The sequence below is a fragment of the Piliocolobus tephrosceles genome, chromosome 1 (genome assembly GCF_002776525.5).
Source record: "Piliocolobus tephrosceles isolate RC106 chromosome 1, ASM277652v3, whole genome shotgun sequence".
NCBI lineage: Eukaryota > Metazoa > Chordata > Mammalia > Primates > Cercopithecidae > Piliocolobus > Piliocolobus tephrosceles.
In genome coordinates, this window is record NC_045434.1 from 77,707,457 (window position 1) to 77,735,406 (window position 27,950).

Genomic DNA, 27,950 nt, shown 5'->3' on the forward strand with positions numbered 1-27,950 from the left:
GCCGCACCTTCCCCCAGCGGCCCGGGACTACCAGCGCTCTCCGGCCTTGCCGCCGCTACCTCGCGGAGAAGCCAGCCATGGGCGCCGCCGGTTCCTCCGCGCTGACCCGCTTTGTCCTCCTCGCGCAGCCCCGGCCCGGGTGGCTCGGGGTCGCCGTGCTGGGACTGAGCGCAGTGGCGCTGGGGGCTGTCGCCTGGCGCCGCACATGGCCCACGCGGCGCCGGCGGCTGCTGCAGCAGGTGGGCACCGTGGCGCAGCTCTGGATCTACCCTGTGAAATCCTGCAAGGGGGTGCCAGTGAGCGAGGCTGAGTGCACGGCCATGGGGCTGCGCAGCGGCAACCTGCGGGACAGGTACGGCAGAGCTCGGGCGCGGGGCTGCGCTGATCCGGCTCGGGCAAGGGGCTGAGAAGGGAGGAGTGCAGGGAAGGTCTGCAGAGTCTGCTAACAGGTCCTTCCTCCTATTACAAAGAAACTGGGAGTTGGATGAGACAAGGCCAAAGAGTAAAAGGAACCCTCAGCCCTCAGCATCAGATCCCGGGGCTCTGGGACTCTGAGCGCATGGACCCGTTTTCCCGGGGTGGGCGGATTTCCACCTCCCACTGGCTCTTTGGCGTCATGTGCTCCTGCTGAGGTGTGGTATCGCTCCCAGGTGTCTGCCAGTGAGCAAACTTCTTAATCTCCGTTTAGTGGAGGCGGCTAGCTTAAAGAGATTGGTTCCCAGTAGCTTTATTTTGAGTGACTTTCTTGAGATCTTGGGGAAAGCTGAAACTGTGGAGTCCAGCCCTCCAAGAGCGCACCAAGGCGGGGCTCATAATAGTCATGACTGCAATTCAACGAATACCTTCAGGCGCGGTGGCTCACGCCTGTAATCCCAGCACTTTGGGAGGCTGAGGCAGGTGGATCACCTGAGGTCAGGAGTTCGAGACCAGCCTGACCAACATGGTGAAACCCCATCTCTACAAAGCTACAAAGGAAAAAAAAAAAAAAAAAAAATTAGCCGGGCGTTGTGGCGTGCACCTGTAATCCCAGCTACTCAGGAGGCTGAGGCAGAAAAATCGCTTGAACCCGGGAGGTAGAGGTTGCAGTGAGCCAAGATTATGCCACTGCACTCCAGCCTGGGCGACAGAGGGAGACTAAGTGAAGAAAAAAAAAAAAAAAAAAAAGTGAGGGGTGGCATTGCAGATGCTATTTTCCCCAATTCTCTCAAGCACTCTTGTGGATAAAGAAGCTGAGTTCAGAGCCACACAGCAGCGGAACCAGGACTCTTATTTTCTTTAGCACACTGGGGCTTTGTAAAGAGTGATCTTGTTAATGTTCTGTCTGGGTTCTGAGAGTTGCCTGGATTCCTGGGGTTCAGCGAAGGCTGCGCAACCCGGGAGCCGGCGGCTTTGTCCTCTTTAGGGTCTGGCTTCAGGCCAGCCCCGGGTCTCATTGTGAGGCTGCACTTGAAACTCCTTTCCAGAGAAGCCCTGGCAGCTCAGCAAGTAACACAGGACTCATGGGAGCTGTAACCTTTCTCCTACCAGCTCCCAAGACAGAGGGCAATTCATGACATAGTTGAAACGTCAGTGATGCATGCATCTTTGCTTCAGGAAGGAAACCAAGGATCCTAAATATTCCATGTTTTGGGCCAGGCGCGGTGGCTCAGGCCTGTAATCCCAGCACTTTGGGAGGCTGAGGTGGGCGGATCACGAGGTCGGGAGATCAAGACCATCCTGGCTAACACGGTGAAACGCCGTCTCTACTAAAAAATACAAAAAATTAGCCGGGCTTGGTGGCAGGCTCTTGTAGTCCCAGCTACTCGGGAGGCTGAAACAGGAGAATGGCGTGAATCTGGGAGGAGGAGCTTGCAGTGAGCCGAGATCGCACCACTGCACTCCAGCCTGGGTGACAGAAAGACTCCGTCTAAAAAAAAAAAAAAAAAAAAACAATCCATGTTTTGTATAGTAGGCTCTGAAAAGTGATAGAATTTACTGCATTAGTTTTTGTAGGCCCGAGAGGCAAAGGGCCCTGGAATTTTACTACGTAGATTCAAAAAGCAGTTTTTGAGCTCATATTACAATAGATGATAAGAAGAGCTGGCCTTTGTACCAGGCACTATGATAAATTCTTTATTTTCCTTCATCACACACTCCCAGAAAGTGTGATCAAGAGAAGCCAACATTGGCTTACAGTCCTAGGTGATAACCAACTAAACAGAGGTTGTGACACGTGCCAGTGTGCCAGCATAGAGGTCGCAGTGCTGGAAGCTGGCTGGGGCCATCAGGGACAACTTCAGAGAGGAAGTAACAGCTTGAGCTGAAAACTGGAAAATAATTCAGAACTTGCTGGGCAAGTAAGTTGGGAGAAGAACTTTCCAGAGAGAGAATAAGCTGGGCAAAGACACTCGGCTTGAGAGGATGGTGTATGCTGGGGAAAGGCTGGCATAGTCTGTGCTGGGTTGTGCAATCTTTAAGCTTCCCTGGGCCACATAGGAAGAAGAATTCTCTTGGGTCACACACAAAATACACTAACACTAACAATAGCTGATGAGCTAAAAAAAAAAAAAAAAAAAAAAAAAAATCTCATAATGTTTTAAGAAAGTTTATCAATTTGTGTTGGGCTTCATTCAAAGTTGTCTTGGGCCACATGTGGCCCATGGGCCATGGGTTGGACAAGCTTACTCTAAGGTATTTACCAAAAGGAACTGGGACATAAATAGGATGAATGTTCTTTGCAGCATTGAGTGTTGAACCTTCATTATGATGTTATTCACAGTAGTCAAAAGGTGGAAACAACTACGTGTCCAATTGATGGATGAGTGGATAAGCAAAATGTGGTATATACACACAATGGAATACTATTCAGCCATGAAAAGGAATGAAGTTCTGATACGTGCTACAACATGGATGGCCCTGGAAAACATAACGCTAATTGAAATAAGCTAGACACAAAAGGACAAATATTGCGTGATTCCGATTATATGAAATGTCTAGTAGATAAATTTATAGAGACAAAGTGGATTAGATGTTACTGGGGGCAGAGGGAAGGGAAAAATGAGGAGTTATTGCTTAACTGGTACAGAGTTTCTGTTTGGGGTGATGAAAAGGTTTTGCAAATAGTGCTGATGGTTGCACAATACTGTGAATGTACTTACTGCCACTGAATCTCATACTTCAAAATGGTTAAAATCACATTTAAAAAATTCCATTCTCTGTTGATGGACACTTGGGCTGTTACTACTTTTTTAGCATTTTGAATAAAGCTGCAATAAACATTGATACACAAATATCTGTTTGAGTTCCTGTTTTCAATTCTTTTGGGTCTGTACATAGGAGTATGCTAGGTATTTTATGTTTTATATCTACTTTACTGCATTTAAAAAAATGTATAAAAGACTGGCCTGTGTGAAGACCTCAGGAGGTAAGAATGGCTGGAGCAGCAGCTGGATCATGAAGGGCTGTGCATGCCCTTGCTTAGAAGTTGGTTTTATCCTGAAAGCAGGAACCGTGGAGGGATTTTGAATGAGGGGGTCTTAAAGTTAGATTTGCGTTTTAGAAAGATCTAAACTGCCATTACCAGGAAGAATATTAGGGAGAATATTCACCTGCTGGTCCCAAGGATTTGGGGCAGGGCAGGCCTCTGTCTGTGCAGAAATAAAGTCTGATAAAACAGCAGTTAGGGAAAGGGCTAATACTGAGCATATTTTTCTAGTGTAGCTGAACAGCTCAGCCATGATAACCTGCTGAAAGTGATGCAAGAAATATCTTGAACAACCTAAAGTACCGGCCATATTTTTTTCTTATGTCTGGAAATCTCAAAAGCACATGCTCACTTCTATAACTGCAATCATTTGATTAGCGTGTACTGAAAGGATTGAAATGCTAATATGTTTTGTTTCTTTGGTAGCTGAGAGATAACCTACAAAAACGTATTGTTCTTGTTCTGGAAATGGCTCTTTCTATTGCTCTTATTTCTCCATTTATCTTTTTTTCTAGGAAGTACCTGTAGACCAGGAATACTGGGCCAGAGAAAAAAAATACTGTTTAGTTTAGCAAATTGCAGAATGGACAGCACCGAATATTGGAACATTAAAAGTTTTTAAAGGTGGGGGGCTGGACTGGCAGAGTATAAGTGGCACTGCATGTTGCTTAGCTAAACTCCATGCTCTGTGAACAATATGAGCAACGGCCCTGCTATTTCCGCCGATGAGAGCCCATTGCCTACCGGATGCCAGGCACTGTGTTTCCTCCTGCCCTTAAAGTCTTTCTGTAAAATAGATTCTTGTCATCTGCTTGGAGCATGTTTAATGAAAGCGTTCAGGCTTTCTAGAGATTCAGATGAAAATATAATTAACATCTCCGTGCCATCAAAGAACTCAAACTGTTCTCTAGGTATGTTGGATGTTTGAGTGGTTATTAAACCCTTTGAAATTAAGTGACAGACTCAGTCCTGTGTGCTGATGTTTAGGACAGACAGACACACACTCTCAAACTCACACACACCAGGCTTATGGGGAAGAAGTCAAAGATGACAACAGTGTCTAATTGGAGCTCCTCCAGAGTCTGGCTTCCTGTCATAATGGTTCACATATATCCTGTGTTTTGAAAATGGCAGGTTTTGGCTTGTGATCAACCAGGAGGGAAACATGGTTACTGCTCGCCAGGAACCTCGCCTGGTCCTGATTTCCCTGACCTGTGATGGTGACACCCTGACTCTCAGTGCAGCCTACACAAAGGATCTACTACTGCCCATCAAAACGCCCACCACAAATGCAGTGCGCAAGTGCAGGTAAGGAAAGGGCAGGTCGTAGCCCTCGCATGAATGAATAGTCGTGCAATTTTGAGAAAGCGTAAACTCTAGAGGGAATCCTGAGAAACATATCAATAATGAACTGTTGATTGCGTGTGTACCATATGTAGAACCAAGTCTTCAACATTAGGAAGATCTAAAAGAAGGAGAAAGAAGGAAGCAGCTTCAGAAACTTGTGTTGTTGAGATGACAACAACACATTGAAAGTGCTATGTAGAAACCCATGAGAACAAAAGCATATTGACATGTCAGCAAGAGAAAAATAACAGCACCCAAAGATCAAGCACAAAAATAGGGTAGGAGTGGTGGGGGCGAGTGTCCTAGCAGAGGTGAGATTCGATCTATGCATTCTCATAGAACTTTTTCTACTTGGCTTGGAAAAACTGGGTACTTTCCAAATCTGAGTTAGGAAAGGAGTTGCAAATGGCTATGTGACCCATAAGATTTAGTTCTAATGAAAGAAAGTTCCAAAATAGAAAAGAACAGCTCTAGCTAGAAGAGTGATCCAGCCAGTGGCTGCTCAGCGGTCAGTGTCAGAATGAGGCTGGGGATGCAGCCCAGGAGGGTGTTCTGTACAGAAGCCCTTCCCTCAACATCAGAAGGGCTGCAGCGAAGCAATTCTTCTAGGAAAACTAGCTTTGCCTCTAAGAAGTCACGTCTAGAGTTGATTTCTTATCTCATTATGGCAAAATTAAATTTGGTCTAGTTATGTTCTTGTTATAGTTTCTGCATTTGGAATAAAAATGCACTGTGAATGTTACAGGTAGTTTATAACCTATCATAAAATAATAGTATCACCTCAAAAAATGTAGTTATCTGAAAAATGTCTAAAGACCCAGAAAAGTTCACAAAATGCAATACTGATATAATTTCTACATTTTAGTTTTAAACATGATAATATACTTTTATTGAAATTGGTGGCTTTTCAGATTAGAAAAGTGGTACATATTCATTGTTGAAAAATTGGGAAATACCGAAAAAAAAAGAAACAAAATCTGTGATAACTGTAATTAATATTGTGGCATATTTCTTTCTGTCTCTATGCCTGTTACTTAGAAAACAAATTGAAATAATACAAAACAATCCTTTCATATTGTTTATATACTTAAACTGATAATGTTGAGTATTTTTTCATATTGTTAAAAAATCTTTAAGGATATCATTTTTCATGTTGGCATAATATTTCATTGTGTGGGTATCTAATGCATTTTAACATGCCCCATGATTAAACATTTTGATTGTCTTCATTTTTTTCCAGATATTAAGAAGAATGTGATGAATATCTTGGCATAAATCTTTGTTTATATCATTTGTTGTTTTCTTAGGAAAAAATTCTAGCAGTGGTTTTGTTTGAAATAAGAATATGGATCCTGTAGGCTTTTGATACATCTTGCTAAATTGTTTGCAGAATGGTTTTACCAATTCCATTTTAACCATTATATTAAAAATATTTTGCCATTTTTATGAGCAAAAACGATAATTTCTTGTTACTTTAATTTGCATTTTGGCCTGAATGAGGTAAGATTTTAAATATTTATATTGCAATTTGTATTTCATGTTTATACATGTCCTGATTTGTGTTTATTTGTCATGGTTAGATATTTACCCATATTTTCTTACAGTTAATTTTTTGTTTAATTTTCAATTCATTTGAAATTGTGTTGAAACTTTTTTCACAGTCCCATATGGGCATTTGGTCCATGCCCAAAAGACTAAACAAGGGCATGCTTGGAAATTGCAAACTGAAAAGGCTTAGACATGCTACGGTAGTATACAGACTCTTCATCCAAAGATTCCAAGGATCTTCTGGACTCAGGTTTCTTTTGACAGCCCAACCTATTCTCTTATGAGGAAGTTGTAACCTCAGCCCACAGTTTCTTAAAGATTTCTGATGAGTTCTTGGAGCTCTGGGGTCACTTTCAGAAGGTCGTGATCACAGGCAGTATACCTGTTTTCATGGTTGAAGATGTTACTTGATTTTCTCACATGCCTTGCCTGCTACTAATAAGATACAGAGAATTAGGGACTTTTGCTGGGGATTATTCAGGCAAACAGCCTCAAACCTCAAACCATCTCAAGCCATGCCTACATTATCTTTGTCAAAGGGTCAAAGGTTATAGAAGCATTTGGAATTTTATTTTAATTCTTCACTTGCACTCTTTGGGACAGTGTACAGGTGGAGTGCTGGGGCCAAGATACAGCGGAGGCCAGTGAGAACTCAGGAGAAGCATGGGAGGAGCAGGAAGAAGGCAGAACAAATTCTACTCGCTGAAAGACCTCAAGTTCTGGGGGATTATGAACCTGAACCCCAGGATCTAGAAATAGAGGTTGCAATGGAAATCAGTGTCAGATTAACAGGGCAGATGTCTAAATGGCCCAAGATAGATGCAAATGTTTTGACTTTGTAAAAATAATTATTGCCAACTGAAGCCCTAAGGAGTCAAAGCAGCCTTCCTGTTTACATCCTCTGCTGTGCGCTCTCACACCCTCCTGTAAAAGCAACTAAGGGAAGCCCTGGGCTGCCGAATGGCAAGTTGAGACTGAAAGGGTACTTTGGTGGGCTGTAAGGGTTTGACTCTGGAGAAAGGAGGGTGACTTTTTTTTTTTTTTCTTAGGCACCAGCAAAGAGGCATCTAACAAGGCAATGACCTTCAAGGCTATCTCCATACCTAGATATTTGGTAATGCTGGCATTTCACAAGATGCTTCTGGAATCAGCATTTCAGACATTAAACTGCACACACACACAGACGCTAAGCCCCTCACATACACTCAGTTCTAGAACTGGTGAATTTGATTTTTGGGAAAAGTAAAAATCATTTGGAGCTAAACCCTGTGAATAAGAAAAGGATAGGACCATTTTTTTTTTTTTTTTGGTTAAAAAGTGAGGTTAGGCTTAAGAGTAGTAATAAGTAGATATGATTAATAATAGGTTAAAATGATTATTTCCCAAGGTGACTGCTCTGAAAGGTAATATCCATTTGGGTGTATAAATTTGGGTACATTTATTTTATTCATTTTATTTATTTTTCATCTTGATCCAGAAAAGAGTAACACAGACACTCCTGGTCTTTGTAAATGTTCTCATTACTTCATAGGCCTTGGGTGCATATTTCAGCCCTCTGATTCTCAGGAAGTTAATTAAGAATGGGTGGGGTGACAGTGTGCGAAAAGGTATCAAGTCATATACTACAGCAGTGCACTTTTCTACATGAGTGTTACACTTCAATAAAAAGTTTTTAAAAATTTATGAAACCTTTGAATACACTAATCTCACTGCTTAATGTAACCCAGACACTATTAGTAATGATTTCTCATTTTAGATATAAAGCAATAAAATAAAATTATATAAAAATATATAGGATACTATACTCAATATTATTTTACAATATAAAAATCAATTTGTACATTACTTTAGAGAATGGATGCTTTTGTTTGATTAAATGTTTGATTTGTGGAGTAACTATACAAAGATAGCTTGAAATAACTTGGTTGGAGGACCCTAGGTCATTACCGCCTACTGAGCACATCCCAGTCCTAAGAATTATTTGGGGGCTTCTTACAGATTGTTCCTAATCCTCACAACAAAGTTGTGCTCCTACCCCCATTTTATTGATGAAGAAACTGAGTCTCAGAATAATAAACTATCACCAAGGTCATGGAGCTGGTCATTTGTGGAAATGGAATGCCCAGCCAAGTAGATTTACTTGATCCACTAAGCTTTCTCAAACTTCCAGCATTTGCATAACACCACCATGACAGTAACCAAACCATAAACCACCTGTACTCTTATTTACTTAATGTTTTTCTTTAAATTGATTCAGCTTAAAAACTAATCTTAAACACATTTATTTAAAAAAGAAACTTTATATAGCTACCTATACAATTTGCCAGGTATATGGCTTTATATGGCTACCTATATAATTTGTATATATGGGTTTATATATAAATTTATGTGACTACCTATAAACCTTATATGGCTACCTGTATACAAATTTTGTATTGCTACCTATATAATTTGCCAGAAATTAACAAACACTCAATATGCTAAAACATTACTAACTTCTAGCTAGAAACTGTTGCCTACAGAGGTCTCTGGACCTAAGGTGTGTTCTTTCTTTGTTAAAAGAGGTGATTATCAGGGCCGGGCACGGTGGCTCAAGCCTGTAATCCCAGCACTTTGAGAGGCTGAGACAGGCGGATCACGAGGTCAGGAGATCAAGACCATCCTGGCTAACATGGTGAAATCCCGTCTCTACTAAAAAATACAAAAATCTAGCCGGGCGAGGTGGCGGATGCCTTTAGTCCCAGCTACTTGGGAGGCTGAGGCAGGAGAATGGCCTAAACCCGGGAGGCGGAGCTTGCAGTGAGCTGAGATCCCGCCACTGCACTCCAGCCTGGGTGACAGAGCGAGACTCGGTCTCAAAAAAAAAAAAAAAAAAAAAAAAGAGGTGATTATCAAGTGTTGCTAAAAGGTAAAGATTTATTACCACTAAACTGAAATTTCTCTCTGTGCAATTCACTGTTATTTAATGCTATACCCAGGTGCCATCTACAGTTATCTTGAATGCCAGCAGTGGTAATGGTCCTGCACTTTGTGAAACGCTGGCCTACACCATAGCATTTATTTTCCTCTATAGCTGTGAAATTCATATAATGCCGAACAGCCCTGCACATGGCTATGTGCTGGAGAGTAGGAACTTCAAATCCTACAAAGTTGTAACTTACAATCAAATCTAGTAGATTACTATTGTTATTGTAAAATAAATAGACTATTACTGTTAATGTTTGTTATATATAAAGTTATTATCTGTAATGTTTTAGACTTTATAGAACATTTTCATATTGTTGCTGTTACTATACTGGCAAAGTATAGCCAGGCCTGTGAATAAAGATTTCTGGTCGCTATTCAGCTGGGTGAACTAGATTTTGCAGTAATTCTAAGTTTACTTTATACTGATACATTAGTTTTCTTCTGGAGAACTCAGTACATTTTCAAATATATGATTTGATTTCATCCTCCCTGCATTCCTTCCAGGTAGGGAGACACAGTTGTACAAAACTTGATTTTTAAAATGGGGAAAGCAAAGCTTAAAGGGGTGCTTTCACTTTCATTGGGCTGACGCAGGTTTGGAGTCAGGGCCAGGACTAAAATTATATCTTCTGGTAATTAAGATATGACAGTAATGTTACAGCTAGAAGCAGCTTTTCTGATATAACTGGCACATATTAGGGTGCATGGATTTTCAAAGCCATGTCTGCCCTTTGTTCCTGCCACCCCTGCAGAGTGCATGGCCTGGAGATTGAGGGCAGAGACTGTGGTGAGGCCGCCGCCCAGTGGATAACCAGTTTCCTGAAGTCACAGTCCTACCGCCTGGTGCACTTCGAGCCTCACATGCGACCGAGACATCCTCACCAAATAGCAGACTTGTTCCGACCCAAGGACCAGGTGAGAGGTTCTGCTGCCCCTATTGGTAGAAAGCAGTCACCCCCAGCCCAGGGGGCTCAGATGGCATCTCTGATGACCTCGGCTCTCTTGTTTTCGGGGCAGCCCTCTGGTAGCTTAGATCACAAGCAGTAGGCATGTGATCTAAGGAAGCGTCATTTGTTTCTTCATTTGGGGGACTCTTGAATTTTTGCCCTTGAGCGTCTACCTTCCTATTTATGTAAGCATTCTGATGCCAGTAGGGTTTCAAAACTGTCCTGCACCAGTGTCTTTTTTTCATTCCATTCTGTAATTGCACATGGAGTCCAGAATTTTTAGTTTGCAGTTGTATGTCAGATTCCAGCTATGCAAGTTGGCATGGGTATGGAGATACACAGACTCAAATGATCAGCCTTAATGGCATAAAGCTCTAAGGATTCATCATAAAAGCAGGGTTGGTGCACCATATACTGCTTTTACCATGCACATAAAGAAGAAATGATGCTGTAGTCCTTGCCACTAAGGAGGCTGACGTGGAGGATTGATTGAGCCCAGAGAGTTGAGGCTGCAGTGACCTGTGGTGGTGCCATTGCATTACAGCCCGGGCGACAAGGAGACCCTGTCTCAAAATATATAAATAAATAAACAAGCAAATGCATAAATTATCATCAACATAAATATTAATTTGTAAGTTGCATAAAAATAAGTATTCCTGGAATTAGTGAGCATTTAAATCAAACATAATGAGGTCATCAAACTCAACCAACTTACTAAACATTTGAGAAATTGGAGGCTTAGAAAGGTGCAGTGATGTCCCCAAGGGCACATGCCTTGTGGCAGCTTAGGATTGATTCTGAGTCCTTGTTCCCTTCATTCCACCATGCAGTTTCTGCTGTCTGCAAGGCTATTTAAAGCTTCTGAGTCACTATGACTTCTATTAAAAGAACAAGAGAACTACTTTGAAAGATTGTATGTGGGGTGGGGTGGAGCACGGAGGGTATGTCTAGGAGCTAGGCACACCTAGCCACTGAAAAGTTGGTGTGCCACGTGTTATAACAATGTGTATTTCCTTATCAGATTGCTTACTCAGACACTAGCCCATTCATGATCCTTTCTGAGGCGTCGCTGGCAGATCTCAACTCCAGGCTAGAGAAGAAAGTTAAAGCAACCAACTTCAGGCCCAATATTGTAATTTCAGGATGCGATGTCTATGCAGAGGTAACGCTATGCCCCTTTGCATCTTTCCTTGGATTTGACTTCTTTTTTAAGGTATGAAAGTCTTTGACATTGGATTAGATTATTCTGAAGGGTGCATTATTTATCAACTCTGTAATACATAATAATTTGATTTTTAGATTTATTCAGCACCTAATAAGTGCAGACTTCTGTGTGGAGAATACAAATATTGATGGGTCAGAGACTGTCATCAAGGAAGCAGTTCAGTATCTGTGGCTTCTAAGGAGAATTCTGAGTTGACAGGTTCGTTGTTGAGTCAAATTTTCTTGCACAGACTACATGATCTGTGTGGGCCGTGGAACAAAGAAAGTGTGTGCTCCTGTCTTGTCAAAGGATAGTCTTCCTGTTTAGTAGATGGCTCTCTTGGAGAAGACAGGCATTTACTGCAAGGCTGCTGGGTGAGGGTTGGGAGAGGTTGTTGCCCCTGAGCTTGATGGCACTGCCCTAAAACACCTGCAGTGCCACCTTCCATCTGCCCTCAGATGTCTGCGTGGTGACTTAGCTTGAATAGCCCTGAGGCTTGGTTTCCGGGATTCCACAGGATTGTGGCAGCAAATTTACTTTGTAATAAATAGCCTTTGGCTATTTAACCTGATTCTCTCCCTGGGCTTCCATGAAGGCAGAGGTTGGTGGCCTAGAGGCTTGGTGAGTGGCCACCAGCCGTGGATACTCAACAGAAGCCCTGACCCCCAGCTAGGAATTCAGGAGCTCTGGTTGTGCCTCATGTTTATGTTGAGAAGGGAGAGGTAAAAGGGACAATATAGTGGTTTTGACATCTGCCCATTTTCTCCATAACAGGGAAAAATGGAGTCAAAGCAATTGAGTTTTAACCTTTTATACTCAGAGGAACCAATTCTGTTCTTCACTTTTGCTGTACGGAGGCAAAGCTGTGCTGAAAGAGAAATAATATAAGAATTTGGTTCCCACATTCAAACAAGAGGATGTGAGGGCTGGTTTCAGCTTCTGTGCTGGCTTCTGCATGACTTTGAGCAGCACTGCTATGTCCCATTTACCTTGCCTGAACGATGAGATGATCATATTTCTGCCTAGGGTTACCTTAAAGGTCTGTTGAAGGATCAATTTGGATAATGTAATTTATGAGGTGTATAAATGCAAAATCAATCGATGGAGGATAATAAAAGTACTCCCAAATCCACCGCTAATGCTTTATATAAAATACTCTTGGCTCCCACCTTCCAAGGGTAACGTTTCTAAAGATGGCAGAGAACTTCCTAGTGTGAGGCAGGTGGACTGTGTGCATGTCCCCCACGGTCCTGGGTTGGGCGTCTCTCAGTGCTTCTTTGTGACAAGGGAGCTCTGCCTGTCCTGCTCCTGTGCACAATGGGCCAGCCTGACTCAGACAACAGGAAAATAATCACTGTTTGGTTGCCTTTGACCATGTCCTTGATATTCATCTTCCACTAGCTATGGCTAAGAGAGTCATTTTTCTTTTTTTTTTTTCTTTTTTTGAGACGGAGTCTTGCTCTGTCGCCCAGGCTGGAGTGCAGTGGCTGGATCTCAGATCACTGCAACCTCCGTCTCCTGGGTTCACGCCATTCTCCTGCCTCAGCCTCCCGAGTAGCTGGGACTACAGGCACCGGCCACCTCTCCTGGCTAATTTTTTTTGTATTTTTAGTAGAGACGGGGTTTCATCGTGTTAGCCAGGATGGTCTCGGTCTCCTGACTCGTGATCCGCCCGTCTCGGCCTCCCAAAGTGCTGGGATTACAGGCTTGAGCCACCGCGCCCGGCCGAGAGTCATTTTTCCTGAGAACATTCCTTCTCGGGAAAAGAGAAATGAGTGAGGAGGGTTTTGAATAAACACTTGTGTTTCACTTAAGTATGTTGTCTCTTCTATGCCTCACAGAGCCCAGCAGGGTAAAGCTATCACTCCTATCTTACAGGAGAGAAGAGAGAGGCTTGGGGAGGTGAGGTGGTCTGCCCTAGGCTATACCACGGCAAGGAGGGGCTGGGTTTTGAACCCCAATTGTACAAGGCCAGAGGAACCCTGAGAATTCTAGGGCATATCTGTGGGGCTGGGACAGCGGGATTCCACTCCGCCTGCTTCAGCAAGTGACCACACAAGCCTGAACAGGTCACCGAACCTGCCAAAGCCTCTGCTTCTTGCAGTTGTAAAACATGGGCAATTCCAATGACTCCCTCGCCTGATGGGAGCTGTGAGAATCAAGGTCGATGACAATTTGTGGAAAAGTTCTAGGACATTAAGTACCACAGAAAGGTAAGGAAGAGTTTCATTCCTGGGAGTTTGGCTCAGACCCCAGCTTTCTCCCTGTGATCGGCTTTAAGCTTTCTTTCCCCTGGTGTGATCCGTGCACCAAGGGTCATGCTGAAGCCATTTCCACTCCAAAATTCTGTGACAATAAGATTCGGATGAGAGGAGAGGAGGAGATGGCCTAGAGTAGAACTTCAGATCTCAGAGATTTCTTTCAATTGAATCTTACTTTAAAAACCCATCTCTCTCTCTCTTTCTCTGAGTGTTTCTTAATTGAGAACATTCTGTATGTGAAGTTGGGCGGTAACACAATGGTGGCTGAGCCGGCCTTGTTTCTAATAATTCACCCATCATCTAGTGGGTTGCTGCCCCTGTGTGGTGTGCGTTGTGAATAGACACGTGAGAACAAGGGTTGAAGAAATGCACTTGCTTCTCCTGAGGAGCTCAGGGTGGTCAGATAGTGAACAAGCAGTCACAGTCCAGTAAGACATGGCCAGGAGGGTGGCGAGCAGCCAGACGTGGGGACGTGACTAACACCTGCATTGTGGGGTTAGCTGAAGCGTGGGACACCCAGGGCTCTGGTCTCAGAACCTTTCTCATTTGTCTGCACTCACTTTTCTGATTCCTTCCTTCCTTCCTTCCTTCCTTCCTTCCTTCCTTCCTTCCTTCCTTCCTTCCTTCCTTCCTTCCTTCTTTTCTTTTCTTTTCTTTTCATCTGTTTTCAAAACCTTGTCTGCCCTGAGGACTCCTAACTATATCCTTCTGCCAGAGCTTTCCACTGCTTCTCCATAGCTCCATGTGGATGTCTAATCCAATGTCAGGATGTCTGAAATTGAGGGTCAGGTTTCCACCCTAAAGCCTGCTGTGCCCAGTCTCGCCCATCTCAGCACATAGCAGCCCTGACTTCCGCTGGCTCAGGCCCCAAACTGTGAACCACCCTTTGTTCTTCTCTTTGTCTCATATCCCAAGTTCCTACAGTTGACAAATCTTTATGGCTGGGCCCTCCTCCCCACTCCCCTCCCTGCCTGGATGTAGTCACCAGTGGTGCTGGTTTCACTGGCCTTCCTTCCCTACTCTTGACCTAGCCCTGCCACCATCCATGGGCTGTTCTCAGCACATCTGTCAAAGTAATCCTGTTGATGTAAGTAACATCATGTGATTCTTCTGCTCAAAGCCCTCTCACAGTTCTCCACCTTCCTTCAAGTAAAAGATGGGATCCTTATGGATGGCCTTGAAGGCCCAACATGACACCCTGCCAGCTCCCAGCCCCTTCTCCTCTCACTCCCCTCTGCTGTCTCATTCTGCCCCAGCCATACTGGCCTTTTCTCTGTGTCCTGGCTGGGTCCTCTGCCTGGCATACCTTCCCTCACAGGCCTCATGGCTCACTCCAGTGCCTCTTTCAGTTCCCTGCTGCGGGCTTCACTGACCCCACTCATCCAGCCCCCCACAGCACACACCCCACCTAACAAGCCATGTGTACTCAGGTATTAGTGTATTGTCTGTTTCCCCTATGCAAGCTCCTTATCTCCAGCCCCTAGGAGAGCCCCTGGCACATAATAGGTGTGTACTACTTATCTGTTAAATGAATGACCAGATAAGTATTGTCCAGGAGAAGGGGGAGCACTGAGGGAGGGGTGCATACACAAGGCTATGAAGATGTGAGAGAATGGTCATCTTGCAGCGCTGGGGCTCAGGAGAGGAGGGGAGCTGAGAGCACAGGTACTTGGTGTCAGGTTTTGGGGAGTCTGGGAAGAATTTTTAGCCAGAGAGTGACTGAATCTGATTTGCATGGTACATATTTGCCTCTGCCAGGAGCCTGGAGAAGGATTAGAGCAGGTGGGGCCAGGGTGCAGCTGAGAGAGCAGGCTAGCATGGAGGAAGGCTGAGGACCTGCACGGAAGTTTCTGGAAAGCAGACCCACTTCGCATCTCAGAACCTACCTTCTCAGCAACTGTGGCTTTTCTCTGCCTCCCTTCATCATCGGCACTCCCCACACTCATTTCTTACACCTCATTTCTCCCCAGAGCCACAGTAGAGACATCCACCCCACCTGCCACAGTCAGTGACTTTTTCAGTCACTGCCACCCCGCCCTGAGGACCCATTGGCACTACTTACTGAAACGTTTCTCCTTTGACTGCACTGCCCTTACTTCTCTGCTGTTTGTCCTCATTCCTTACTTCCAGAAGTTCTGGCCTTGACCCTTTTCTCTCCCCTCCTTGGTGATCACACTGTCTCCTGCAGCATCACCCTCTGTCACCTGATGTAGGTCCCTTAAATGTCCACCGGGACCCCCTCTGGAGTGCTGTGTCACAGTTCCAACTCTTTGTTGTTTGACAGAGAAACTCAGCCTTAGGTGCTCACACACCAGCCTCTACACCCTCACTCCACCTCCCCAAACTCATTCTTTCTTTCTTTTTTGAAACAGAGTCTTGCTCTGTCACCTAGGCCGGCGTGCAGTGGCGTGATCTCAGCTCACTGCAACCTCTGCCTCCTGGGTTCAAGCGATTCTCCTGCCTCAGCCTCCTAAGTAGCTGGGATTACAGGCACGTGCCACCACGCCTGGCTAATTTTTGTATTTTTAGTATAGAAGGAATTTTGCCATGTTGATCAAGCTGGTCTCGAACTCCTGACCTCAGGTGATCCACCTGCCTTGGCCTCCCAAAGTGCTGGGATTACAGGCATGAGCCACTGTGCCTGGTCCCCAAACTCCTTCTGTTGACTTCACTGTTTCTATCCAGGCAGCTCGTTGTTTTCTTTCACCCAGTCTGGGAGGGTGACAGTCAGCCCTGGCTCCTCCCTCTGCTGTGTTCCTCCCAGCCCCAGCCACATCAGCTCCCCTTTCTGTTCTCAGCCACCAGCCAGATCTAACGTTTGTTACTTTAAGTTTGGACCACTAAGTGCTCCCTCCTGAATGTTGCCACAGCCAAGCCTCCCAGAGCTGATCAGCGTGATCTCTCCCTCTCTAAAAGTTTGTGACAAAACATCAGTGTTGCTGCCTTGCTCAGAAGCCTTTAGTGGCTCTCCATGTCACAAAGGTCCACGCTTCCCACTCAATCATTACATTCCTCTGTAACCTTGCCACAGTCCGCTTTTCCAGCCTTTATTACCAACTGTATTAGTTCATTTTCATACTGCTATGAAGAAATACCCGAGACTGGGTAATTTATAAAGATAGAGAGGCTTAATGGACTCACAGTTCCACATGGCTGGGGAGGCCTCACAATCATGGCAAAAGGCAGAGGAGAAGCAAAGGCATGTCTCACATGGTGGCAGGCGAGAGAATGCGTGCAGGGGAACTGCCCTTTATAAAACCATCAGATCTTGTGAGATTTATTCACTATCACAAGAAAAGCACTGGAAAGACCCGCCCCCATGATTCAGTTATCTCCCACTGGATCCCTCCCATGACATATGGAGGTTATGGGAGCTACAATTCAAGATGAGATTTGGATGGGGACACAGCCAAATCATATCGCCAATGAAAGCTCCAAACTGCAAACCGGTGTCTCCTGGTCACTGAGAATCTTACTCCCTTCCCTACTTAAAACTCTTGACATTCTCTGAAAGCCTGGATTAAAAGCCCTCTCCCCTGGGAAGCCTGCTGTGATTGCAGGACCTCAAAGAGCTCCCTCCCGTCTCTGAAGCTGTGGTGTGCTCTGAGCCTCTCCCATACCATGCTTGTCCTGTTTGAACTGGTCACCTCCAGGTGCTGTAGGAAGACTTTCCTGGGCTCATCAGTGCTTATGACTCAATCCTCAATGGTTTTTACTGGACATAGAAGGGGCTCTGGAAATATTTCTTTAATTAATAAGAACTTAATTTCCTAAGTGGAACCCTTATTTTTCTCCTTTTACACTCTGTTTATGTGTTTTTTTGTTACCACAGTGCCTCCTTGTGGAGAAATGTTCGCAGGAGAGGCTGTGGCTGTGCTCATCCACTGTGCCCAGTTTTCTGGACTGTTGAAAATATGCACTTGAGACCCATTTTATGATTTATGACAGAACAAAACCTCTGTGTCATATATATCAAGAATAACACACACTATTGAAGTTAAGATTCTGAGCTTGAAACTCTGTCCCTCAGCTCATGATCAACCAAGGACAAGGCAGTTTGCTTTCTAACTCCAGGTCTTTGCCTTTCGCCCTTGTGTGGCGGGCAATTCTCTCCAAGGGCAAGAAGGTCAGGACTATAATCAAATGAACTTTGCCTCCTCAGCGCCCTTCCTTCTTATTGCTGTCCCCTCTGCCTGGAGTCCCCTTACCCTTCTTTTGTGCCTCTCAAACTCTTTGCCCTTTTAGACTCAGCACTTACCTTACCTATTCCATAAAACTTCCTCTAACCAGACCAGCCCAGAGAGCTGTGCCTCTAAATCCCGAGTAAGTATTGCCTGCACAGTGAAACCAACACACAACATGCTGCCTTGGAGTGCTTTTTGTGAATATTTCTGGTATTTAAAAATAGAATATTGATCTTTAGAATTCCATGTATGGATGGCCTATCTCGGCTGCTAGATTGGAGGGCCTTGGTCCACTAATGCGGTTTGTCGTGGAAAGTAGGCTCCGCTGACCCAGCCCACAGGCAATGCCTGCAGAGCTCCCCTGGCTTCCGTACTTCGTAAATGCTCCAGCAAAAATCAAAGAGGAATGAGGCTGCTGGTCCTGCTCCTGATGTGTCCGTATCTGGCCGGGGAGACATGCACATACTCAATGACTTCAGGCTCTTGATCCATGTAACTTCAGGCAGGCATGAAGGGATCTGATACAATCTGAAGTAATGAGTAATGTCCCCTTCTGTCCCCCTCCCCACTTTCACTCACCCCATCCACTTTGTGCACCCCAACCCCCACCAGGAGTCAAATGGGATCATCAGGGAGCCTCCCTGAGCGAGGCGAGTTCCCATGACAGTTACAAGTGAGAGGAGAGAGAAATCTCATCTCAGGGGAATGAACTGGCATATGAAAGCCAGAGAGAGGGAACGCGAAGGTGTGTGGGTATTGCTTGGCAGAGCAGGGCTGGAGGAGAACAGAAGGCCGCCATCGCTGATGTGGGTGACATCATTAGGTGCGGGCGCTCCTGGGAAGTCTCTACACACGTGTCAGGGGCAGGGCCTGGAGGTGCTCATGGGAGTTTGTGCTTTGTTCCCTAGGATTCTTGGGATGAGCTTCTTATTGGTGATGTGGAACTGAAAAGGTTGATGGCTTGTTCCAGGTAAGGCGCTTTCCTGTCCCTGTGGGGTGGGGGTGGGGAAAAGGCCACTCTGCTCTGTCCCCCTTATGATGCTCTGTGTGTGTCTCCAGATGCATTTTAACCACAGTGGACCCAGACACCGGCGTCATGAGCAGGAAGGAGCCGCTGGAAACACTGAAGAGGTAGGACTGGGCAGACGGGGCTCATCCTCGGGTTTAGGTGCCTGGAACAGAAGCAATATTTGTTGCTTAATGTTTATAAGAGGAAGCAGTGAAAACACCACACACATAGTCTGGAAGCTCAAGGGGGTCCCATCAAAGAGATAATTTGGGAAACATTCCCTGGTGTTTTGAGCACCAACATGTCTGCTTAAGTAAATACTGTTATCTTTCATTTAGAAATCATAATTCAAATAAATCAATGTTTAAAAATTGCTTATGTATTTTGACAAATTTTATTATGGGCTGAGGATTAGATGATACCAAAAAATGTACTAGGTGTCCTGGTGGCATTGTGGTTATATTAGAAATGTCAGTATATTTTAGAGACGCTGCTTGAAGTATGTGTGTAGGAGTGAAGTGATGTGACATCTGGAACTTGCCATATACTATATATTATTTTAGCAAAAAGAAAAAAAGGATAGATGAGTACATTTTAAAAATGTGTCACAATCTTCATAAATAGAATCTGAGTGATAATTATGGGGAGAATGGCACTATTCTACTTTTATGTTTACTTTAAAATTTCTTAAGGATAAATTTTAAGTGAAAGACACAGTACCAAGAATCATTTTAAATTGCATATATAGTCAAGATGCCATGTTGATTTTACAAAGTTGATTATAAAATAGCACTATTTACTTTTTATTTTTATTTGATTTTACTTTTTAAAAAACATAAATGCACATGAGCAGATAAAAGGCTGAAAGGAGATGAAGCAAAATGGAGATGCTGTTTTGGTTCAGTGATAGAATTATGGAAAAGGGTTATTCTTACATGTAGTCTCTAAACTTTCTATAATTACTCTGCATTACTTTTGTGAAAACAACAATAACAGTTTAGTATCCAAGCACTTCAGTGCTGTTATCTGCCAAATTTGGGACCCAGGAAATTGCAGAAACTGAAAATGAACTAAGGGTGCTTCTCTTCATTGGTTCCTTTGACATTGAATACTGAGTCACAGGCCAGGTGTCAGGCCTCATCTCTGCAGTCCCTGAGAGCCTTCCTTGGCTTTGGTCCTGACTTGGCATCTCCAGGTATAACTTGTAGAAGGGAGGGCCCTGGGAACCTTGAAGAAGGAATGCAGTTGAGATGTGACTATCTTGTATGAAAACCATCGTGAACGAGCGCGTGACAGAGCTTGCACTGGCCTTTGTGGAGCGGGACTCATTCCCTATAACGTGAGGCTCCCTGCCTCCCTTTCCTTCCACCTTTCACCAACCTCATGGCCTTTTCGGGGGCCAACGATTCAGTCTTCTTTGATCAGCCCCAATCCCTCCCTGACAATTCTACTGTCCCAGATCTGACCCCCTCTCTGGGCAAGCTGAAGCCCTGGGCTGGAGGGCTGTCATCCCTGCTGTCACCTCACTCCTGAGCATGAGGCTGTGGCCTGACTTCTCTGGCCAGCACCTGTCATCCTATAGGAGATGAGTCCCAGGGTGTGGTCCAGGCTGCAGCAAGGTTAGCAGGTGGCCTTGAGGGCCTAAGCCACCTGGCAGGGAGACAGCGGTCAGCAGGGAATTTAAACAAGGTGGGTGGAGGGAGTTACGGAGAAGGGGGTTTGTGGGACTCAAGGAATCTTTGAGGTGGATAGCAAGTGGCTGGTCTCTACCTCTCCAACAGCATTGGGTGTGATTTGCAGCAACTTTCAAAGAGGAGGGCTACAGACCAGCCTGAGAGAATACAGTGGATTGATGAATAGATACATATGTGATAAAGAAAATATAGTCAAGGCCAGGCACGATGGCTCATGCCTGTAATCCCAGCACTTTGGGAGGCTGAGGCTGATGGATCACTTGAGGTCAGGAGTTCGAGACCTGGGCAACATAGTGAAATCCTATCTCTACTAAAAATACAAAACTTAGCTGGGCATGGTGGCGGTCACTTGTAGTTGCAGCTACTCGGGAGGCTGAGGCAGGAGAATCATTTGAACCCGAGAGCTGGAGGTTGTAGTGAGCTGAGACTGTGCCACTGCACTCCAGTTTGGATGACAGATATATATAGTCAAGTGTTTTATATATATATATATATAGTCAAGAATATATATAGTCAAGTGTTAAGCTCAGAATTCAAGCAGCGAGTAAATGGATATTTGCTGTAAAATTATTTTACCAATTGCCTATTTGAGAATTTTCATAGTAAAATTTTGGGGGAAATGTCACTATGTGTGACAGAACATTGATGAGAGGAGCAGGGTTATAGCTATTCTTTGAAATGTGTACATTCACCATCAGAACAAACCAGAACTCAGTCTTCCTGTTTTCCATGGCCACAGAGGAGCTACTAGGGGCAGAAAGCAGGGAGGGCCAGAGGGAAGATCCTGGGCTGGGAGGCAGGAGACCTGGATCTGCAGCACACCAACTGCTGTGCTCCCGCCCCCACCCCCACTCAGGCCCTGAGTGTTCTTCCCTATAAAATAAGGGAGGCAAGACAGAAATAGATGGTTCTGTGTAGATCAGCCAAGTGGTTTGGGGAATTGGCTGTCATCCTTTTTTGTCCATCTTGTTCTCTCTCTCCCCCGAGTTGCTCGGTGTGGGGCATCCTTCCCTCTGGATTTAGAAGGTTTATGCTCTTGCAGAAACGGCCTCTGCAAAGCACTTCACGTGTTTGGGCTCGTTCTCTGCATCTTCAGGGCCCCCCTTCCTCCACTGGGAGCCTGTGTTTATAGAAGGAGGATAATTGACCCTAAACACAGAGTTAGGGTGGGAAGGCGGGGAGCGTAAGGAGCCAGCACACCCCCCTGATCTTCTGCAGGCTTTGTGCAGCCCAACAATCCAGGCCTAATTGCTTCTAATACCCCAGGAGACAGTGCGGCCAGCCTAGGTGTCTTCTCCTATCTCTTACTGAGATTTAAATTGCCATGGATGTTTAATTTATGTTCTTCCCAAGACAGGTGGTCATAAATCGGGAAGAGAAAGGCCTGGCCGCATTGCATAAATCATGGGAAGGGAAGCAAACAGTGGCGTCCACAGCCTCTCCGCTGTTGGGCAGGTTGCTCAGAGCCACACGGCTTTCTGCCTCTGGGCACTCACGGTGCCCATGGCTGGGGTTGCTTCTGGAATGCAAGCGCTCAGCTGGGAGACCTCTCTGCCTGCCCAGCCCTGCCTCCTGATGTTAGTCACCCACAGGCAGAGCCCGGGGTGGTGCAGCAGTGCGAGAAAAAGAAATACAGAGGCATAGGGGAGCCTTTGTCTGTAAAATACTCACAGTGGGAGGCACAGTGGAGGCCTGTCTGCTAACAGGAAAATAGGAAAATGGAATTTTTCTTTTCTTTCTTAAGGGAAAGTGACGTACACACTAATCCCCATGGTTGAAGGAATGGCTGGAGTCTGCCATTGTTTCTTCCATGACATCTTGCCCCTAATGGAAAGAATATAGCACAATTACTGCATGGGCACTCAAAAAAAAAAAAAAAAAAAAAAAAAATGTTTTGCTGGATGCATGAATACTGTGATTGCAATGACATTTGCCAGCAGCCACTTGTGTCAGGCTGGGCTCCGCTGAGCAAAACACAGAAGATATAGCAGTGGTGACTCCAAGGGAGGAGACAGACCCTCCACCTGTCTGGCTCTGTCACCTCCTAATTGTGTGACACTGGCAAGTTGCTTAGGCTCTTCAAGTCACAGTTTCTTTATTGGTATAAACTGGACTTGTAATACCTTTTCTAGTAGACTGGAATAAGGCAAGATATAGGATTTTTATAGGTGATAAAATACTGTGCACAATGACCATGTAAGCTGCGTTCATTGAGAGTCTCCGTTTATAAACTTGACACTTTCTGAGAGGAGGAGAAGCCTGACCACACTTCTTCCTATACTCAGAGGCTGCTTTAAATGAAACCTAACATGAACTTGCCCAACAGCCAGCCTCTATAAGTTCAGTGTGGCACCTCTCCCGGGAACGTTCATGATGCTAATTCTTTTATTTTATTTTATTTTATTTATTTATTTATTTACTTATTTTTCGAGACAGAGTCTCACTCTGTCACCCAGGCTGGAGTGCAGTGGAGTAATCTCGGCTCCCTGCAACCTCCGCCTCCAGGGTTCAAGCAATTCTCATGCCTTGGCCTCCCAAGTAGCTGGGATTACAGGCATGCGCCACTATGCCTGGCTAATTTTTGTATTTTTAGTAGAGACAGGGTTTCACCATGTTGACCAGGCTGGTCTCAAAGTCCTGACCTCAGCTGACGTGTCTGCCTTGGCTTCCCAAAGTGTTGGGATTAACAATGCTGTTTAATTCTTAACCTGGCCATAGAGATAGGCAGTCATAAGGCCTCAGGAATGGCTTCTGCCCCTGGTGACTTATGGTCCCATGAACACCAGTGGCGGGATTGGGCAGTGACCAGAGACTCTGCCTGGAGTCATGGCCTGGACGTTGACCAGTGAATGAGTAAACCAGGCAGTGTAAACAAGGAGCAGCCCCCTGTGGTGCACAGCACTTTAAAGGTAACAAACTGTTTCCATTTACATTGCACCTTGTAAATAATGGAGACCTCGGTTTAAGCTAAATAAAGTGTCTTGGGCTTCCTGCTCATTAGAATAGTTATGTTTCGTATTCATTTAAGGAGAAAGTGCACTAAGGAAGATTTTAAATGAGTTTTAATTTATTAATACCAACAGGAATACATATATGAAAAGTCATATATTAAAAAAATCGTAGAAGACCCATGTATGAAACAACACTATTTTCTTTCAGTCGGTTGAACTTGGTGTGCACACGAATCCACAGACTGCTTGCAATACCTCTTAGTGCCAGTAGGGGCCGCTAGTGACCTCGTTGAGTCTTCACACAGCCTGGAGGCGGGCTTCAGCAGCAGCAGCAGCAGCAGCAGCGGCAGCAGCAGGAAGAGGTGGTGCAGGGGGCGGTGAGAGTCTGCAGCAAAATCAGGCAGCTGTAGGAAAGCCCTGGCAGGCCAGCCCGCCGAGACCCCCTTCTCCACTCCCATAGCTCTTCCCGCTTCTACTCCTAGACAGTGGAGTGGACCGCCACCTTTGAGCCGGTGGCCACACCTGCACTTTGACAAAGCAACTCCCTCACCCCGACCTCTGCAGTGTAGGGAGGCTGTGCCGGGAGGGGCAGCCGCTCTTTATGGTCCTCTGCTCCTCATTACCTGGTGGGGGAGTGAGTGTGTATGTGTGTGGTTGGCAGGAAGGGATAGGTGAAAACTGTAAGTGGCTAGAAATTGGTGTAGATGACTAAATTGTGAGGCCCCTCAGTTCTTCTCAGGCCGGCTGTTGTACTCGGGAGGATGTTGATGACCAGGCAGGGTTACATCCTGGGTGGGAAGAGTCCACCAGACTCTGAAGTCAGCCAGGCCTGGGCTCTGGCCCCAGCTGGATCCCTTAGATCTGTGATCTCAGGCAAGTCTGTTACTCCCCTGAGACTTAACTGTAAAATGGAGAAAAGACAAACTCGCACATTGGCAGTTTGTAAGGATTAAAAGAGATAACATGTGTAAAGTTCCTTATAGACTATCCATATGTGGTGCGCAGAACTCCAACTCTCAATTTCTCCCCAGGATAATGAGAGCCTGGACTCTAGATTACAGAGCTTGGTAGCCACGGAAATCCCAAGCCATACAAACAGCTGATGTGTCGCCTGTTCCTGAAGAGGTCACCCTCTGACAGATGCATCCCAGAATGTCGTGGGTGTCACATGCTGACAGAGGAGAGCCAGGCTAGGAGAGATGTCTGGTTCGTCAGGTCCAAGGGCATTGCAGAAACCTGATTACAGAGAGAGGAAATTCTCTTGGCAAGGCAGGGAAGCCTGCATCAGCAGCTTGTCATTTTCATTCATTCATTCATTCATTTGTTCATTCATTGTTCAACCAACATTTTTTTTGAGTGGTTACAGCATATGTATGAGGCACTGTTCCAGGCCATGAGAATGCAACAGAGAACAGAGTGGACACAATGCTGCCTACAGGATGTTTACAGTCTGGGGAGGGAGCTGTGGGTCTCCAGAAGGAGGTTCTAGATTTGACTCTCTGTTTTCTCCTTTGCCATTTCTGATTTGAAAACAACATTAGAACCAAGTTGTTGCAGTCACTTTTTTTTTAAGCAAGGCATAATAAAATGAATGATTTATCTAAAAATGTTTTAAATATAAAAATGATGTAAAATTAGGGTTAGATTACATAAAAAGCTGAAGGTTAACTTCTTCCCAGGGGGGAAGGTAGGGGAATCTTGCCATGTGAGTCCCACACATCTGCTCATGTGCCCTCTCCCTGCGGCTTCTTTCATTTTCTGCTGGACAAAAATATTCATATTTATACTGTCTCTGAAAGACGGTTTTACTCGTGAGCATGCTAATCTAGCCAGCAAACAATGCTGGGTCACAGGCGACGTAGGAGGCCCAGCATTGGGCATGAGCAATACAAGGCAGTACAATTAACAGGCATTAATCACAGTTCCTATTCTCCAGGGACTCTGCCTTGTAGAGTCAAACTTGTGCCCTGACATTACAGGACAAGACATGTGAGTGTTGGAGGGGCAAAGAGAATTGAGGAGGGGAATTACTCGTGGCTGGGGGAACCTGGGCTTCCTTCCCGGGAGATGTGGTGTTTGAGTTGGGCCTTGAGGTAGGTATAATTGTAAAGCATGGGGACCTGGAGGAGGGGCATCCCACAGGAACCACAGAGGGCTCACCGAGTCAGTAAAATGCAAAGCAAGGTGAAATCCAGCAGACAGCTGCAGAGGTGCAAGTAAGGAGCAGATGGCAACAGGTTTGAAAAAGCAGGCTGGGGCCAGGTAGAGCCCTACACACCAGGCTGAATAGTTGGAATGTTATTCTTTAGGCATTGGGGAGCCATGGAAGGTTTGTGAGCCTAGGAATGATAAGACCAGAATAAAATTACAACAGTGATATAGTGCAGTGTCAACAATGAATTGAAAACAGGTAGAGAAGGAGGAAGAAAGGTTGGTTTAGAAGTTATTACGATAATCTGAGCATGTTGGAAGCAAGATCGTGATGGTAGGAATGAGGAAAAGCAAGCCAAGTCAAATAATGTTGTACAGGAAGAACCTTGGAACTGGTCAGCTGAGGACAGGCTGTGGGAAGGGAGGACAGTGGTGTAAAGGATGGGCTCCCAGCGCAAGTGACGACTAGGATAGTGGTTCAGGTGACAGATACGGAGGAGACAGGAGGAAAGATGCCTAGGGCAAAGGAAGATGATAAAGTTTGTCTAGACACATTGAGTATCTAATTTTTTTTTGTTGTTGTTGTTTTGAGATGGAGTTTCACTCTGTCACCCAGGTCGGAGCACAGTGGCACAATCTCGGCTCACTGCAAGCTCCGCCTCCTGGGTTCATGGCATTCTCCTGCCTCAGCCTCCCGAGTAGCTGGGATCACAGGCGCCTGCCACCACATCGGGCCAATGTTTTATAGTTTTAGTAGAGATGGGGTTTCACTGTGTTAGCCAGGATCTCCTGACCTTGTGATCTGCCCGCCTCGGCCTCCCAAAGTGCTGGGATTACAGTCGTGAGCCACTGCGCCCAGCCAAGTATCTAATGTCTTGATGCTGAAAGGGGGAACATGAATGTAGAGAAAAGATGTGGGGATGTGGCCATTGCTTATGCTTCTGCAGTTGTTTGCTGGGCAGGCTGTTCACTGCCCCATTCCAGGAGGCGCTGTTTTGTTGAGCTTTGACGGCATGGTGCCCTCTCAGGCTGTGCATGCGGAGGCCCTGTGTGTGATGGAAGCCACATGCTGGTTGAGCTCTTGCGTCCGCTCGGCTGTGACTCATCATGATCTTTTCCTATTGCAGTTATCGCCAGTGTGACCCTTCAGAACGAAAGTTATATGGAAAATCACCACTCTTTGGGCAGTATTTTGTGCTGGAAAACCCAGGGACCATCAAAGTGGGAGACCCTGTGTACCTGCTGGGCCAGTAATGGGAACTGTATGTCCTGGAATATTAGACGCCTTTAAAAAATGTTCTCAAAAATGACAACACTTGAAGCATGGTGTTTCAGAACTGAGACCTCAACATTTTCTTTAAATTTGTGATTTTCACATTTTTCCTCTTTTGGACTTCTCGTGTCTCAATGCTTCAATGTCGCAGTGCACAAAGCAAAGAAATACAGTCTTGATAACTTAGTAGGCTTTCAGTAAGACACTTAAGTGACAAGACAGGATTCTGAAAACTCCCTGTTTAACTGATTCTGGAATAGTTCTTTCTCCTGCTTTGCCATTTATCTACCAAGAGTGCAGACTTCCATCCTGTCACTACCACTCATTAGGGAAAGAGAAGAAGAGAAAGAGGAAGAGTGGGTAGGCCAGAAGAATGTCCTAGAATGTGTTATTACCCCTGTGCATGAGGTATGCAATGAAAATTAAATAGCTCCCCAAATATGGCTGGAATGTCACTTCCCTTTTCTTCTTAAGCCCCGGGCTAGCTTTTGAAATAGCATAAAGACTGAAGTGACCTTCAGGAAGCACTTCAGATATTAATTTTCCATAGGTCTGGATCTGGCCTCACTGCTTCTCAGACAGCATTGGATTTCCTAAAGGTGCTCAGGAGGGTGGTTGTGTAGTCACGGAGGACCCCTGGATCCTTGCCATTCCCCTCAGCTAATGACTGAGTGCTCCTTCTCCAGTTCTGGGTGAAAAAGTTCTGAAGTCTGTGGAGGAGAAGAAAAGTGATTCAGTGATTTCAAATGGATACTGAAAACCTTTAAAAGGGGAAAAGGAAAGCGTATGTCAGTTGTTTAAAACCCAATATGTACTTTTTTAACTGATTGCATAGCTCTAAGATCTGATGAAGTATATTTTTTATTGCCATTTTGTCCTTTGATTATATTGGAAAGTTGACTAAACTTGAAAAATGTTTTTAAAACTGTGAATAAATGGAAGCTACTTTGA

General features: G+C 45.1%; 1 protein-coding gene across 1 annotated transcript; it reads left to right on the plus strand.

The window, feature by feature from the left end:
- Positions 1 to 38: 38 nt before the first annotated feature.
- MTARC1 (mitochondrial amidoxime reducing component 1) lies at positions 39 to 27,950 on the plus strand. Its single transcript, XM_023203703.2, has 7 exons — positions 39 to 352; positions 4,598 to 4,771; positions 10,078 to 10,240; positions 11,294 to 11,434; positions 18,830 to 18,891; positions 18,981 to 19,052; positions 26,854 to 27,950. The coding sequence occupies exons 1-7, from the start codon at positions 78 to 80 to the stop codon at positions 26,978 to 26,980; spliced, it is 1,014 nt and encodes a 337-aa protein (XP_023059471.1). The 5' UTR covers positions 39 to 77; the 3' UTR covers positions 26,981 to 27,950.